Below are 17,940 nucleotides of genomic sequence, written 5' to 3'. Positions count from 1 at the left end.
TTCAAAAAGACGTTAAAATTTACGGAAGCTATCTAATAGGTGTACGGGAGAGTCGTCGCTTAGAAAAAAAACAGAGTTCACAGGGGAACAGAAAGTAATCGCTCGAGGCACCGAACGTTGTGCTCGACGCTGATGGATTCGAGCGCCTGGTTGCCCAAACGGGCGACGAGCGATATGCGGTGGAGAGCGGCTATAGAGCCAAGGCGAAACCGGCACGGAAGTTGGCGGGCGTCCGCGCTGGCCCAGGGTGCGTCAGGAGAGAACCTGGCGGCTCTGCGATCCAGTCAGGCACTGTTCGTCGCCGTGAGAATCGCAGGCGAGTTGTCCCAGGGAACCAACTTCCGTCTCTCTGCTGTGCCGCTCCGAGGCGGCTCTCCTGCCTACCGTCACCGAGAGTACGCACAGCGTGCTAGTATCTCGGCGCCACCGGCGAATAGGCTCCGTGAAGTACCTACGCAAATCGGATCCATGGATGAAGGATACGATATATTTCGAGCGCAAGCTGTTTCGCATTATAGTTTTTTTCTTTCTGTCGAAGCGTAATTTCGGTGCGATGAAGAAGCACCAGTGATCGAAAGAGCAGCAGGTAAACGCCATACGGTTGAATTTCTCGAATGTGTCATGAGTACTGAAACGCGCGTCGAAATCAGCCGCGAAAGTAATAAAAAAAGACCTCCTTTCGTTCCCAAAGAGACGTCGGAGAGAAGAGCCCCTGACAGCCGTTTCTGGTTCCAGACTCTTGAGCAATGCCGATGAGACGGACGAGGAGTATGACGCAGCCTGGCGCGATGAACGATGAAGGTGACGCTGTATGCGACACGCAGCCGCCAGGCACTAAGAGCGGATCGGATAGGTGACACTTCGAGCGTTAGCTGAGAGAAATCATCTTGGGCTGTGATTAGGCACGTGCTTTTATTGTGAACCTTTTTTTTCTCCCTGCAAGATGAGCAGTTCCAGGAGCAAAACTCTCGGTCGCGGTTGCTATGAATACGGTTCTGCCACGGATAATTTTTCTTTCTTTGTGACCGTAGTAGGCAGATGAGTATTCCATCCAATAGGTTCTATCAGTAGACTGTTGAGAAAATTATTTTCTTAGACGTCAGTGAGTTGTTTAATGAACGTCTAGTCATTTGGCGGCTGACTCATTTAGACGACGAGTTGGATTTTAGCCAGTGCGGAAGGCTCTTACGGGATAACAATGAAGAGTTCAAAGGACTTTATTTTAAAAGGGCCGAAATTTTACTTTTTCCTTCCTACTACATTCATTTAAATGACCTAACAAGAAATTTCATCAAGAAGGCTCTTTCGTAGCGCCTTAATGTACGTTCCTCCATGCCAGTCGCATTAGGCGCTTCTTAGTACTGTCTGTTTTAAGTTCCCGGTAGATCGACGCTGTAATGGCTTCAGAGCAATTATGCGATCAAAATTTCTCACTGGCAAGGTGTATGTGAGCGCCCTTGTGTGAATTTCCGGTCATTATTAACAACGAGTAGAGAGCCGTCTTGTTGGCTCAGAAGTTATTTCGTGGAGGTAGCATTTCGAGGGACGCGAAATGCTGGAGCCCAGTGTACTGTGCGATGTCAGTGCACTTTAAAGAGCCTCAGGGGGTTAGATATTATCCGGAGCCCTCCAATACGGCATCCCTTATAACCTGATTCGTTTAGGACGTCAGACCCCATAAAACCAAAACAAACCAAATGATAAGTAGTAGACAAAACTCTTAGACATCACTTGTAATTGTGAAGCAGCAATGGAGTATTGTATGATACTGTTATGAACATATTGATTAAAAGGTTTAGCCTAGCTTCCGATGGGTAGCAAAGTTTTCCTTTTAAAGTTTGCCCTGCGCTCGCACCCAGTTTGTAAGAGTGCCCTAAAAACCATTGGGGTTTGTTTTTGACAATAAATGGTAGACAACTGCAAGCGTCCCGAGGAGGGATCTGCGCATACATTGATTGTTATGGTGCAATCTTACGATATGTGAAAAAATTGCGTTCATAAACAACTTCCCAGCGAAAAAATGCGTTTGTGCAGAATTTCTGGGTATGGTACTGCTCAAGAGCTATTGCTTAATATTTCCTAGGTTTGTCGCGGGTTCTGTTGCTCCATGCGTCAATTACGGCTCTCTCAGGAACAAATCAACAAAGCTATACGTGCTTAAAATAACTATTGTATTAAAGCAATATAATTGCACACACAAGTATGGTATGTGCGTCCGTAAACCTGCAACATGGTCGTATAAGTTCGCATGCACCGTCAGCGTCGACCCAAAACGCGTACAGGAAAACCTTACCGCCAAAACAAGAACAAAAATACTAGCTGCTGGATTTGTCAGAGCCTATTACCCCTTCTAGGCAGCGGCCTTTGCACAATCTAAGCGGAAATTAAATGCCCTAATAGCCAGTTGGTCTCAAGTAAGACCTTCTTGTTTTGCTGCTCCCATTTTAGCTGTAAGACATTGTTCGAATTTCATTCGTCGCTGACAGCATATGCATACTTGACGTGTGGACGTGTGTGTCAAAAGGGGCACTTGCACCAGTCACTAAAGCGGCTGGCGGACTACCTGAAGCTCCCGATGCGTGACAGAAAACTGAGGGCAAGCGGACACGCCCAGTACACGTTGTGCAGCACTATAGCAAAGTTTTTCGAAAAAGAATAGAATTCGATGTTAATTTGCTAGCAGCGTTAATGAAGGAGACGGACAGAGGCACTTCTTTGCAATTAAGAATGAGTAGTAGCAAAAGTTACGTACGAAACACAGTGCATGGTAAGCATCATGCAGCCGCTCATCTCTCTCCCATTGCGCTCTCGGGCTCCGGTTACTGCGGCAGCGCCTTACAACGAAACAAGGGGTGCACTGCGTCAAGTTTAGCGTACGTGTACAGCGATAGGGTGAGCGCGAGCGTTACTTGCTAGTTACGAGCTGATGATGTACGTAGGAGCGCAGAATATGACGTCTTTGCTCAAACAATACTTTGCTGGCGACACGTGGCGCTTCCACTTCCTCTCTCTCTCTCTATTTCTCCTTCATACTGCTGTGTTGCATTTATGAAAGAAAATGGACGCTCGAGAGAAGAGGCAATGCTTAGCAACGAACCCGTGGAGATGAACGCTAACAGTGGGTCCGGAAAGTGAAACAAAACTCCGAAGAGAGCCCTGTTCCGTATTTTCACAGCCTTATTCACTGTAGCAGTGCCTTTGAGTGCTCAAGAGTATCTCCGCTAACATGCTTTGGTGAGGCAAGCTTATCCTGTTTTCTTTCACTATGTTTGCATGGTATGTCAACTGCACGGAATTTATTTTTGTGACCACTCGGGATCACGCTGTTTATTTTTTATGCGAGGTACTGAATAGGCATATTTGCGACAGTCTCTACCGTGGCCATGTGATAAGCTGGCCTGCTCAGTGGTCAGTGTGAGCTAAAGCGTCGTTACCGCGAGCAGAGTTAAGGATAAAACCTTTCTTAGTAATCTACAACTTCCCCTGTCTTGCGCGAACTTCGACTAGCCTAGTCTGGCTAATTTCTTGAAGTCATCACACCACCTGATTCTATGTTACTCCTGTTTTCTCTTGTGTTCAATTGGTGCACACTACAGGACTCTGACCGACCACCGGTTATTTGTTCTCACCACAAGTTCTCAGCCCCTCCGCGGTGGCTCAGTGGTATGGCGCTCGGCTGCTGACCCGAAAGATGTGGATTCGATCCCGGCCGCGACGGTCCCTTTTCGATGGAGGCGAAATGATAGAGGCGCATGTACTGTGAAATGTCAGTGCACGCTAATGAACCCCAGGTGGTCGAAATTTCAAGAGCCCTTCACTACGGCGTCCATCATAGCCTGATTCGCTTTGGGACATTAAACTCCCATAAACCATAAACATGTTCTCCTCAAGAATATTTTTTCATCTTCGATTCAAGCAGGGCGTGATCAGTCAGAAGTGGTTCTGGAATTAAAATTTCTCTCTTCGAGCAGCCTAACGCCGATAATTTTCTTTTGCATTGCGCGTTACGCTCTCCTAAGCCTCACTTGAAATTAATCTGAGCGCTCGCTTTAATTTTTTAAGACTTGGTAACCAGGTTATTAAATGAGCATTTTTGCAGTAATTTAACGTTGTAAAAGCTCCCATGGCGCATTTTGGCGGATAAAATCCGCTAACCAAAACGGTGTAACGCCAAAACACTGTTGCAATTCCTGTCATACTGCTCTCCTATAACGTTCAATGCCCACATGAATAAGCGGGATGGCGTGGCCGGTATACTACAGTTAGGCTCGAACGCACATATCGCATTGAAAGTGATGTAATAAAGGCAGCAGCGTGCAGAAAAAAGAGCAGGCTCTTATCTTTACAACAAACGCGTTTGGGAAATCACGCTCTTTTTTTTAAGCCAAACGGTTAACCACATATGGAAATGTAACGGTTTGGACGTAGGGGCTCCAAAGAATATTCCAAAATCTTCGGGACTTTTCAGGGGTGCTTCAACAAAGGTAATACGAACATGCATTGCTGTTCTTGCTGAAAATTCTGCGCAAAACTCAATCAAACCTGTCTACTTATATGAGCTGTTCGCTGCGTCTATTTTGTATAATAGCACCGAAAACTGGCCTCTAAAGAAATACTTCGCGTTGCTTTATTTTTCAGCTCCAACTTATAATTACACAGCGAACTGTCATGCTGCCGTTGTGTGTGCATGCCAACAGGACTGAAAATTAAAGAAATAGTCAGCCTCCCAAGAAATAAAACACTGTCGTACTACAGAGTTTATCTTAGTTTCTATTTAAATGACCGGCCCTGGTCTTCTTCCTGCTTGAACCTTTCTAGAAGGTTACAGTTAATCTACCACAATCATTTAAGGCACTCGTACAGCATTTTATTGAACTGCATTTGCCGCACATTGTTTTAAGGTGTTCGATTGCCGAACTCGTTTATCCTCGCTTCAAGTATTGCGCTGAGGCGGCGAGGCAAGGCGACGGCCACCCACGGCAGTCGGGAATAAAGAAGCATTAATTTTTTTTGCTTGCAATTTTCCAGTCAATACTCGAGGCTCTCTTAGATACGTAGTCTAGAAGAAAGGAGTGCTTTGACTGGAAGCAGTTAACAGTCTAATAAAAGACTACTGTCTTCAGTGAGGGCTAAAAGGCGTGGTCTTAATATACATTCAAATGAATGAAATTCAGTCGCTGAAAGTATAAAACAAAATACCATGCTGTGTTTCTCTAACCTTGGCAGCGATATGAAATTTGGTTTTCATCAGCAATTTCGTAATAGGGCATCGAAAAAAGTTCACAGCAGGAACACATGCGCGGTCTCTCAGAGAACGGCATCAAAGCATTCCACGGCTGGCTCATGAAAAACGAAAAGCAGCCATTTCTTAGTGCATACAGGTGTGTCATAATCAGCGAGGTGCACTAACTGGCATCATTGAACGGTGCAGGCGACATTGAACAGCCATCGTGCTTCGCAAACTTGCGAACAAGTGAAGGTTTTTGTTACTGACACCGTCGTCTGTTACCAAAAAAGAAAGCTACTGCACAATTTAGTCATTTTTATCAGCCTGATTAACTGTACCTTTAAAAGAGAGCTTAAAAATCGTCAGTCTTGCAAACACGTGGAGGTTTTTGTTACTGAAACTGTCGTCTGTTACCAAAAAAGAAAGCGACTGCACAATTTAGTCATTTTTATCGGCCTCATTAACTGTACTTTTAAAAGATAGCTTCAAAATCGTCGTCTCTGGCATGTTGTACCTCAGTAGGCGCATTACAGCATGCTCAGAAATGCATGCAAAACTGAAGTGCACGTCCGCGCCGGCGTTCTTTTTAGCGTCACAGAAGCGGTGGATCTACGGAGAAGTCTTTCATATATGTAGTGACGTCGACTGCCCAGCAGCGCTGTTCCGAGTGCTATCTCTGGGATGTGTGTGTGAGGACCCAAAGCGTCGACGCAGTGCAGTAATGAGACGACGCTCATTTCCCGACGCGAAGAGGGAAATGACGAGAGCAGCCCCTGGTTAACAGCTCTGACCTAAAACAAAAGGTAGTTAAGCTTGTTCCTGCTTTTCCCGTGACGGAGGAACGCCTTGGACGAACGAATGCACCGGCTCTGCGGGTGATAAGAAGACGTTGAGAGGAAAGCGACTTCAGCGAGAGGTAGGGTTCAGTAACCTACAACTCCTTCCGCATGGGCGTATCTTGCTTCTTACTATATGTATAATGCCCAACAGTGATACTAGTGCAGCTTACAAGCAAAAAACTGGTAGTATTAACGATGTTGGTGCGAGCCCCAATATTCGTGTTTCAGACGTCAGTTTACGCCACTCCCAGTGGAATTGCAGGCATAGTTCGGCTAGCTCTCAACGCATGCTATGAATTACTTGAGCAACGCGGCAACACCACTTTTGCTACAAAGAAGCAACACTGTCCGGCTTAGCGCATCATCACCGGTATGTCTGCCTTCTTACTTTCCCTACGGAACACGGGCATTGTTCTGCAGGTGAACACACTCTCTAGATAAACGATGAAATGTGGCTATAAAAGCCTTACCTCACGAGGTGCATGGTCTAGGCTAGCTGAGTAGCTACATGAAGTGCTGTTGGGTTCACTGGCGCTATTTGGTTTGACAGAAGCTGGCTTAGCGTGCTCATGCGGGTTGTCACGGGTTTGCTGCTCATGAACAACATGAAAAGCGCATCCCTGCACGGAAATCCCGCTGCACAGCGGAGCGCTGGGTTTCCTTCAGCTTCGAGCAGCATCTGATGATACCCCTAATTATAATCGTCCCCAAAACCAAAGGACCGTCACCAAGGTTATGTTCACTCCAGCACAAGAACCTCTCCCGTTGATTCAAAATTATCATTGACCTGCGCCAGCCACAGCTCTCCTATTCCCGCAAGCTTCCCGACATGACTTCTCCATCTGACTATGCCAGGGTTAGGAAACTTCCATAGACACCATTGTCCAATTAATCCATAAGTCAGAGCCAATTCTTCCTAAAGCGGCCGGATTAAAGCCAACTGGAGCGTCGTATCGTTGTCATGACAATGGTATCCAGCCGGAAAGAAAAAAAGCTCATGTCAGAGTGGGACTCGAACCAGTGCCTCCGCAAACAGATCACTTTCGTTTTCGCGTGTCTCAAACAATGCCGCCACCTCTGCACTCCCAGACACTGCTTGTATGAACAGGATTTTTTCATTTTTAGCCACCAATTCTCTTTCAGTGACCAGGGCGTACTGAAGTACTTCAAACTCAACCTAGCTACAGTTTCCTACCCCCCTGACTGCGTCACCAGCGGGTGCGTATTTTTTGCTGCGGAGCTTTCTCTGACACCCTTTGAAGCCACTGGTTACATCTTTACGTCCCTAAATAACATCCCAAGTGAATAGCTCGCTATTCTCTATTTCATGAGTTTCCATTTTTTTTTTGCATTCCACGATAGTGCCACCAAGAATACGTCTAGCAAGGGGGATGGGGGTGTAGGAGAGAGAAGGAATATAGACGAGCTAAAAAAACAATGCAAAACTCGCAAAGGGAGCCTGTAAAACAATAAGAGGGCTTAATCGGGTTAATTGTTGCATATCTGTGGTTCGGTGAGGCCTCACAGTGGAGCATTTGCCAGCCTTTCGCAACGCTTTCTCGCGCCACCGGCGACGAACAGACGGGTCAAAGTTGTCCCACCTCCGAGTTTCAAAACGCACAGGTGGGTATTTCCAGAATAAAACTGCTATACGGTACTTTTACTCTGTGCTATATAGGTAGTACGTCGGGATTTCATAGCAAGAGTGCGCCTGAAAAATGCGCTCCAATCTATATATTGGAGCGCATTTTTCAGGCACACTTATTCTTTCAGCTCTCTTTCGAACGTCTACGGCTACTGTGCAGTCCCAGAAGACATTTTCTGGCATATTTATTTCAGCTTCCTCCCCACCCTGATTATGCAATGCCTGCATGGCCACCCATAGAGTACAATTCGTGACAAAAGCATTTTTGAACGGGAAAGAGCTTATGAACGCAATTTTTTTATATACTGTAAGAGTTCGCTATAACAATCAACGTAACAGCAGATCTCCCGTCGGCAGGCTTGCATTTTTTTTCTTATTAGCGTTTTTGCTATCGTCAAAAGCGTTCCCTATCGGTTTTCTATGGCAGTCTTAACTGCTCGATCCGAGCGATGGGAAAGCTTAAAAAAAATAAGGCTTTGCTACACATCAGAAGAATGCACCATTACCTTCAATATTTCCGTAACAGTTCCTTATTGTTTTTCAGTGTTCAAAATTTTTGTCCAAGCATGTTGGACATGCATGTTTAAACCTAGCCTAATGCGTTTTCGTAACTTATAATGCCATATATACGGGGCCTTCTGTATTCTGCACATTTAACTTTGTCCCAATTGATAACAAAATATCTCATTGCAGATTACTTCTTTCGAAAACCAGCCTGATCATTCGATTAATTGAAACCTAACGTTGTTATGATTCTGCTGGAAACTACTGCAGTAAATATCTTTTGAAGAATGCAGATAGAGGGAGCCCATAATTGTCTAAGCCTTTGACGTCATTTGGTCATAAATCTCTGGCTTATTGCCGGCACGCAGTGATGCCGGCCGCCTGCGTGCCTATGTAGTGATGCGTTGAAATGTATTGCTCGTGCTCCTTTTTCATCCTTCCGAAGCATGGCAGCTATGATATTAGCGATCTCACCTATAATAGCAGTATTAGACAGAAGAACGGTAGATTGGGCGAGTTGGTGTTCCATGGCGAAAGTACATATAAACAGCGCTAAACGACAGGACTAGAAGAGGAGTAGACAAACACGGCGCTGAACTTACAACTGAATTTATTGGAAGGAAAAATTTTTTTTCAATATATACATACAAAAACGCGCACACGTGCGCACAGTCAATACATCAAAGTGGGGATACAATCAACAAGCCATGTTGGTCACACGTGTTGTACCTGCCTTCAAGCTACCCTTTGTGCAGCAACGTCATTTCTTTCTTTGACAAAGCTAAAGAAGTATTGCTAACGCAACCTTTTGATTTTCTAGTGATATGAAATGCTTCGGCGACTTCTCTTGTAATCTTGTAAGTATGAAAAAATAACAATTCTGTATCGTCAAAGAACGGCACGCATTTGCATACACTGCAATGACTTGACAAGTTAGTATCTTTTTTTTGCAACGAATTAGCATGCTCCATAAGCCTAACATTAATGCATCGGCCTGTCTGGCCTATGTAAGTGCGACCACATGATAATGGAATCTGGTAAACTACCCCCATCTTGCAATTAACGAACTTGTTCACATGGTTAACTTTGCAGACAGACTTACGTTTGGCACCTTCCTGCTTTCTCTGAACTGCTGCTCCTAACCTACCCAGTTTATTAGGAGCAGAAAAAACCACCCTCACGCCAAACCACGCTTGACATTGCTGCACAAAGGGTAGCTTGAAGGCAGGTACAACACGTGTGACCAACGTGGCTTGTTGATTGTATCTCCACTTTGATGTATTGACTGCGCGCACGTGTGCGCGTTTTTGTATGTATATATTGAAAAATTTTTTCCTTCCAATAAATTCAGTTGTAAGTTCAGCGCCGTGTTTGTCTACTCCTCTTCTAGTCCTGTCGTTTAGCGCTGTTTATATGTAGTATTAGGCAGTAAGTTTCACGTACGTACAGATTTCACGCATGCAAACTTGAGAAGTCTATGTAGCCTGCGCGCATGTCGTTTGAAACCCTTGTAGTTACACGTACACGACGCACTACGCACGTTATTCCCAGCACTATCTACTAACAAATAGACACTGCTGTAGCCACTCTGATACGAGACCAGTCAAAGCCAAAGCAGTAGAACTGAGTCGGATAATTACTATGACGTCGACAAACGCTACTTCGTCAGGCTTAATAGCTGAGAATTCACCCTGCTATCTGAAGAACGAAAGCTATTTGTCACTTGAAACTTTATGCGAGGGTAAGAATGGGCAAACTGAAGGCAAGTACAGCCGGCCAAATCTTTAGCTGGCTTGCGTGACAGCCTCGTTCTCCGTGCTCCTGCAGCTTATGACGGAGAAAACTTGCGAAAATACCAAATCTAAGCACAGGCTCACTAAGCCCGTGCTAAATATTGAGCTTTCCGCAAGTTTTCTTCGTCGTAAAGCACAGGAGCGGAGAAAAAGCTGCCTTCGAGCACGCCAGTTAAAATTTGGCCGGCTGTACAACTGGTTGGAACACGATATCGCGTCGAGGGATTAGCGACGTAGCTGTTATCGCTCTGAAGCGGGCGGGCAGCGGGCCGCCATGTTGTCAACGCTACATACGCAAGCAACGCAAAGGCCGCAACGTAGAACTCCGAATATCACGTACGTCCTTGAGAATCACGCAGACCTTTTGCGTTCGGCGCATGCGGCTATAACACTTTTCAACGAGACCCGTTCACCTGTCTCCTAGTCCATAAGGGCTACGGAGCGCAGGAGGTTGATCTCGACTTAAATCTGAAATATTCGTACGTGATTGTATCTGCCCTCCCCCTGCGGCGAACAGATAGCCCCGCACATATAATTAATATCTAATGCCCCCCGAAACTGAAAACATCACTTTTTGTAACACCTTTTGCGCAGCGTTATGGATCGCGGGTCGCGACCCCCCATGATAGTGGGCGATTTTAACGCCCTTCGTCACATGTAGGGCTATCGCAAGGTAGAGCCGCATGGTCGTAAGTTGGCGAAACTTATATCCAGGCAGGACATCACTGTTCTAATCAACCCGGTCCAATCAAAACGTGTAGGAAATTCCGTCACTCGGGACACCTGCCCTGACCTTACCGTCACGAAACCCATCCGACACGCAGAGTCGATAAACCCCGAGGACACCCTCGGTAGCGACCACTGCATACTGAACACTGTCATTTGTACTCGAGCCTTACAACGCCCCCTTGCACAAGCCAAACTTCTCGACTGGAATGCTCCCCTGCCCTAGCGTGGGTGCACGTTCGCTCGTAACCTTGCTGGTGAGTCGGGCGACCTCGATTCCTAAGCGTTTTTTGCTGCTAGCTGGCGTTATCGTTGATGCAGCAATAAATGACTTGTTTTTTTCAGCCATTGTCGTTCCTTTGTTTCAGAGCAGGGCCTGCCGGGGTCGGCGTGCGCTCGGTAGCGCTCGCGATCACGGGGTGGGGTCGCCGGTTCTGAACTGTGTCAGCCGCGGTTAATCTGGGGAAAGCGCATTTATCCCCTAGTTTCAGCCGCACAAGCCATAGAAAAGCGAAGAGCACGACGAAGGAAGAAAGTAGGGCGATAACGAAGGGAGGGCGAGAATGACAAGGGAGCAGAGGAGGTAGCTGTGGAAGAGAGAAAGCCGGAAGCGTAAGGTGGAAAGTGGAGGAGGAGGGTAAGGGAGCACAGCGCCGCGTTACACCATTGATGGTTGGTTTGGTTGGTTTATGGGGTTTAACGTCCCAAAGCGACTCAGGCTATGAGAGACGCTGTAGTAGAGGGCTCCGGACGTTACACCATTGAGGAGCGTTACACCATTAAGGAGCGTTCGCTGAGTGCAGTAGTTTAGAAGCCTTGTGCGACAAAGAGGCTGCGCGTTGTATTATACTCTTAAGGGTAGCTTAAGCGTCGTCCAAGTTTTCTTCCTCGATATATCGCGAAATCAAGCTACATTCAAATTTCGAATTTAGAAGTATAGCGCAATCTTCGGTCATTTTTTTTACCACAAGGCGTCTAAAACGTGGCCGACGCGGTGACAGAGTGGCAGGACTCCGTCCTTATCACCGTATTGTTTTTATCTGATAATCTCTTGTGCAGCTCTCTTGAAACAATAATTTAAAGAGAATTCCTAATGATATGTCAATTCGTTTGCAGAGACCTAATTGTGCTCATTGCAAATGTCCATCAATCATGCCTGTGTAAACGGTCAAATACTTAGGAGTATTCTTCGATTCCGACATGTATTGGAATACCCATTTGTCTTTTGTCTGTTCTCAGCTCCGGAAAGTTGCGTGTTTGCTGCACTCTGTTAAGTCCCTTTGCCCTGTGTATATACGCAAGCAAATAGTATACGCCTCAGCCCACAGTGTGTTACGCTATGGTATTTGCTGTTTTTATTTCTGCTCTGCCTTCTGGCGAAAGAAGGTCAACAGCATACTGAAATCCTCCCTTAAATCAGTATTACATGGTAGTCACGAGATGCAGCTCAAAACGTTTTTGAACTTTTACATATGCCTGACTGCTCTCAACTCTTTTCTGAAACAGCAGTTTTTAAACACATCTGGACTAATTGTTTTTGTACACCATATGTTCCTGTTAAAGATCTGCTTAGTCGGGATCGTTTTATCGTGCCTAGAGTTCGAACGCGTTATGGTGAGCGTCTTCGAAAACACCATGGTCCCTCTGTTCTTAACCGGTTGCCCAAAGAAACATTTTCTGCTAATTCCAAAAAGATAGTGAGAGCTTGCCTTGTGAAATTACGTTATTAGCTCCAGTATTCTGTTTGATGCTATGTTTTCACATATGTTTTTGTTTTCTTTCCTTTTGTGTGTATTTTTGCGTTTGCTCTTTTGGAATCCATTTTTTTTCTTCTCACGCCCTCTTTTTTTGCCCCCTTTCCATTTTTTCTCTCCCACCCTTTTTTTTTGGCTACTTGTCTGTTCGGTGCATCACTTATATGCTGTCTGCTGCCGGGCACTGCCACTCAAGCCTTCTGAGGCTTTGGCAGGCCCGCATCTGTACTGAAAAGATGAAATAAAAAAATTATTATTCAAAAAAACAGAAAGGGCGCGTGAAAGCCACATGTTGAGGTACTTTTGGTCGTAAACTGCTCATCTGTACACATACTGCGGAATCGTTTCCCACGTTACATTCATGTTCTTTAGGGTTTCCCTTACGCGCTCACTAAGTCGAACCTCGCGTTAGAGACGTATTTTTTGCCCACGTTTCATGCCTGCAAATTTCACCCTCGCGTTACAATTGTGGTCACATTGCATTCGGGTAAATACTTTACAATGCAAGATATTTGAATCACATAACGACTACTGGCATTTGGTCTTTGGCATTTGGCCAATGCATTGGGGACAAATAGGCTGTTCGTGTTTAAAAAAAAGATCTATAATAATAAAACTGGAGCGAGATATGCGCTTCCTACTGAAGAACATTTACAGCAATATAAAATTATTCGTATTAGTGTGGTCTAGAACACCGTTATTGCACCATCTTAGGTTCTCTCCTGCCATATATGCCAAGTTTATAATGTTCCTTGCCAAATTAAAAGCGAAGAAGTATGTTTTTACTCGGTGCTCAGATAAATGATCCCACCATACACGCGAACGAACTATGAAAGAGAGGCGTTTCAATTTTCGAAATATAATGCCTATAATAAATATAGCAGTGATAAAGCGACATTTTTCCGTCACCTACCCCAGCAGCGCAGCTAATCGACACAATACTGGAAATGTATTGGCAAAGTTAAAGAATGCAGGGCGAAAAGACAAGGACAAACGAAGAAGTGGACAGGACTAGCGCTGACTACCAACACATTTATTCAAAGAAACGAGCAGCTTTTATAATGCCATCCAAGACCCACGTGACCAGATAAAGCAGCAGGCGTGGGAAATCTAACACTGATACATATCATTGCACACAACATGGAAGAAACAGCCCATCGAGGCGACGCAACGTCACCCCGGTACCTAAAAACTGCATGACTAAATGACCAGAAAGAGCCAAAATAAACGAGGAACAAAAGAATGAATTATCGTCTATTGCTGTCCACTCATCGTGAGGCAATTAGTCATGCAGTTTTTAAGTACCGGGGTGACGTTGCGTCGCCTCGATGTGCTCTTTCTTCCATGTTGTGTACAATGATGTGTATCTGTGTTAGATAGATTTCCCCCGCCTGCTGCTTTATCTGGTCACGTGGGTCTTGGATGGCATTATAAAAGCTGCTCGTTTCTTTGAATAAATGTGTTGGTAGTCAGCGCCAGTCCTGTCCACTTCTTCGTTCGTCCTTGTCTTTTCGCGCTGCATTCTTTAACCACGATCACTGACCAACAAGTCCAAACAGTCACTTTAGTATTGGCATAGGCCGGTCCCACAGAGGAACAGAGTGGAACCATACATTTGCATTATTGGGCCGATTGCCCGTGCTGCTCGGGTATTACAGCCCACGTGTTGCATTTCGACAAAAAAAAAATTGGGCAACCTGAGGAGTTATTCGCATATTGATTATATCTCTGCATGTAGCTTGTTTTTTGTTTCACAGGTGGGTTTCCTACATTTCAACGTATTTGTCGTTGACATCCAAATGGCGAAATTCGCGCTAATTTTTGTGTCATACTGCACGTATCTTTGCATGTTCCTCGGTTGACAGGTTTTTGTGGGTTTTTTTAAGAATGTAATTTTGTGCTCACACTTCAACCTGCGTACTTATAGCTTTTGGTATGTGGTCCATCACCCATTCGAAAGCGGAAAACAAACGTGTATTCATTTATAAAACAGAAAGATAACAGTGAGACATTTAATTCACCATTAATACCAGCCGAACTTAAGGAGCCGATAGCGAAGACGACAACTTTGCTGCTTCTGTACGTACAAGCTTAAAAAGAAGTTTTTGTTAAAAAATATCGCCCGTCTTATTTCTTCGTCAACGGCAAGATGAATTATGTTCGAAATATTTGCAGTTTTGTATGCCGCTAGCACTTTCTAACTAAACTAGAACGAACGGCGAGTGCCACGCTTTTTTTTGGCACCATGAATCAACACTTGCAAATTTAGTTTATACCCTTATACTTAGAATTATGTGCATTAGCGGTATCATTCTGTGCTTTCTTAGGGACGTTTAATTTTGTTTTCCTTCAATAGGCATCTTTATTAGTACCATACTGCCACATCGTTCCCTTTCTCCCGGCCACTGAATGCGAGTAATTCAAAAAGTTTTCAATATGTTTTAATTATATTTTAATTACGCCAATAGATGAGATTTATGTAGCTACTCAGGAACATTTAGGCACGGTATACAGCACAAACGGTTCTTAAAAACTTTTTTCATTGAGGAGTGCACATTCAGAACGATGTGGCAAAGCGTTAAATGGGCCTGAAACCGATTCCTGTTTGTTCAAACCCTTTTACTATCCTGTTCACAAGCAGTATTAAACATAGAAAAATTAAGTGCACGAGGCGAAAGCCTTTTCGCGCCGATTTGACTGCCTATGTTGCTCATTGCACGCTGTTGCGAATGAAAGACTACGCTTCTGCTGCCAATTCTTATCATTCTGCTGATGCATTTGGCTGAATCATTACGCTGATGTATCTTCGCTGAATTCCATCGTGCGGCTCGAAGTTGTCAGGCGGCAAGCGCATGCGCAGTAGGAACCGCCTATGATGTCATCAGTTTGATTGACAGCTATAGTGTGACAAAATCTTGGCCGATAGTATGAGCCATTAAAGGTTGGTTTGGTTTGGTTTGGTTTATGGGGTTTAACGTCCCAAAGCGACTAAGGCTATGAGAGACGCCGTAGTGGAGGGCTCCGGAAATATCGACCACCTGGGGTTCTTTAACGTGCACTGACATCGCACAGTACACGGGCCTCGAATTTCTCCTCCAAAGAAATTCAGCCGCCGCGGCCGGGATCGAACCCGCGTCTTTCGGGCCAGCAGCCGAGCACCATAGCCACTGAGCCACCGCGGCGGCAAAGGTTGGTTTGGTTCTGGTTTATGGGGTTTAACGTCCCAAAGCGACTCAGGCTATGAGAGACGCCGTAGTGAAGGGCTTCGGAAATTTCGATTACCTGGGGTTCTTTAACGTGCACTGACATCGCACAGTACACGGGCCTCTAGAATTTCGCCTCCATAGAAATTCATCCGCCGTGGCCGGGATCGAACCCGCGTCTTTCTGGTCAGCAGCCGAGCACCATTACGACTGAGCCACCACGGTGGGTGAACCATTAAAGGGTTTCACTTTAAAATAGCGGGCTTAGTGGAGAAGTTACCGCTGCAGCTTATGAAAATGTTATCGCATTGCTGAACAACATCAATGAAATCAAAATGCGTGCAGAAGCAGTGGGATGGTAGGCATTTGTTTCTTTTTTTTTGTAAAGCGGTGCTCCACTTTTAGCTTCAGAGGAAGATATGATAATATGTAAATGTTATTTCCTAATAATTTTCAGACATTCTGCTGCTCGCCTCAAAAGATTCCATGAACAAACGAATGAAACTAGGGCACGCTACCGCAGGCGTCGACGTGCATTCTTCACGAAAGTGCAGATCTATCTGCTCCATAGTAGTAACGCAATCGAAGGTAAGGAAGACTGTCACTGAAAACTGGGTCACTTAAAAATGTAGCAACAGGCTAGCTGCACTGTGTGGGTTGTTTACGTGTAGCAAGAACTATGTCGTGGCAGGCATTACGAATAACATGGTGAATACCAAGAAAGTTGTTCTTGTTTCTGACTCAAGACAGCAACAAGAGAGAAAGCTTAATTTCCTGCAACTTTACTAAGTTACTGTACGGTTCAATGCCTTCGAGACTCTTTTGCAATAACGTCTTCGAAATAGTTTGCGCTGGGCTAAGCGTTGTCATGACAACATCAGTTAGGCACGCACAATCACAAACCACGAGCCACAAAAGCGTGATCTCTCTCCCAGATTAGAAAATTCCAGATTGATTTTTTTACTTCCGAATACTGCAGCGAAAGAAATGCGCATTCACTCGCCGCTGACCAGTTTGAATGACAGCTGGAGAAGCCCGCAGGCTGCAGCAGAGTGATAAGAATAATACCACGAGTCATATGAAGTTATGCTTTAAATATTTTTCTACTTGAGCTATGTTGAAACCTGATAGTACTACATTTAAATGTGTAGCTAAACTGTTCTTTTTTTTCTCGTTCCCTGAAAACGCGGTGCTTAGATATGAAGTGGAATTTCCACTGAGTGTTTGGAGCATAATCTTTCTGTTCGTGTTGGGGAACGGCGGACAGAAAATGCGAGAAAGAGGGACGCGTGGTAACATCATAGCACTGCCGCATTCAATCATCTTGTGCGAACCGCCTCCTGAAGAATCTCGCCCTTTATAGTTTTCTTTTTAAGCAGCGAAGTGGGGCGTCACCGCTCACATCAAGCAAAAAAAAAAAAAAACACACCTCTACTCGGGCGCTTGTCCTCTACGTATGCTGTTCGCAGCCAACAGAAATACATATTACTATATTTCTCCACTTGTGGTCGGCCATCCTTGTGACACGTACCCGATTTTTCAGTTCAAAGCTGCTGAAAAGTGCGAATGAGAGAAATCTGCGCAAAAGACGCGGTGGGGGTGATCACGTTGGACTAAAAACTCGGGCCGCAATGCACAGAATGGAAAGCCCAGAAAGAAATGTCGGACGGCGATGTTCGACACCCTTATATCGAACAATGGCGTTTTTAGTTTCTGACCAAATTACAAAGAGTGTAAATATTCCCTTGATAATATCTGCAAGCTCCTAATCTAATAGTAAAATTTCTGGTGATCTAACGTCCTTCAGTGGCAATTATGAGAGACTCATTCATGCGTACGGGCTGCTCTCGGTCGTACCAGAGGCGGTATCCCTGAAACCAGCTCCAGAAGCAGGTGAGACAGGACAGAAGCCCGCTGATGAGCATGTGAGCTGCTCTAGGCGCACCCTGCTCCTGTCCGAGGTACGTGAGCGCCCGCAGCCAAGCCAGCGTGAAGGCCAGCACGTCGCCCGCGGATGCCATCAGGTTCAGCAGCAGCAGTACGACGTCTTCACGGGACTCCACCGATACCAGCCACTGCAGCAAAGGCTGGAGACAACCGTGCGGTGCCCTTCCACTGTAGCACGTACATGCGTTTCTCAGAAAAGAGTTATAGTGCTGCAAATGAAAGAGGCTCTGCTGCAGATTACTTTGCCCGTACAGGGTCATTCACTGCTTTAGTACTCATCTGCGCCCTCAAGAAATGACCGG

At 45.3% G+C, this 17,940-nt stretch overlaps 1 protein-coding gene across 1 annotated transcript in view; it reads right to left on the bottom strand.

The window, feature by feature from the left end:
- Positions 1 to 252: 252 nt before the first annotated feature.
- The window catches only part of LOC149351447 (uncharacterized), a 36,891-nt gene continuing 19,203 nt past the window's right edge, over positions 253 to 17,940 (bottom strand). Inside the window, exons 3-4 of the mRNA XM_089575610.1 lie at positions 17,549 to 17,778; positions 253 to 451 (exon numbers count right to left, since the gene is read on the bottom strand). Coding sequence (XP_089431736.1) covers positions 253 to 451; positions 17,549 to 17,778 — 429 coding nt within the window. The remainder of the gene's footprint in view (positions 452 to 17,548; positions 17,779 to 17,940) is intronic.

This window comes from Amblyomma mixtum, chromosome 3, assembly GCF_055824585.1.
Source record: "Amblyomma mixtum isolate Tamu chromosome 3, ASM5582458v1, whole genome shotgun sequence".
Classification (NCBI taxonomy): Eukaryota; Metazoa; Arthropoda; class Arachnida; order Ixodida; family Ixodidae; genus Amblyomma; species Amblyomma mixtum.
Note: the sequence above shows the minus strand (reverse complement) of the source record. Positions and strands in the feature narration are given on the sequence as shown.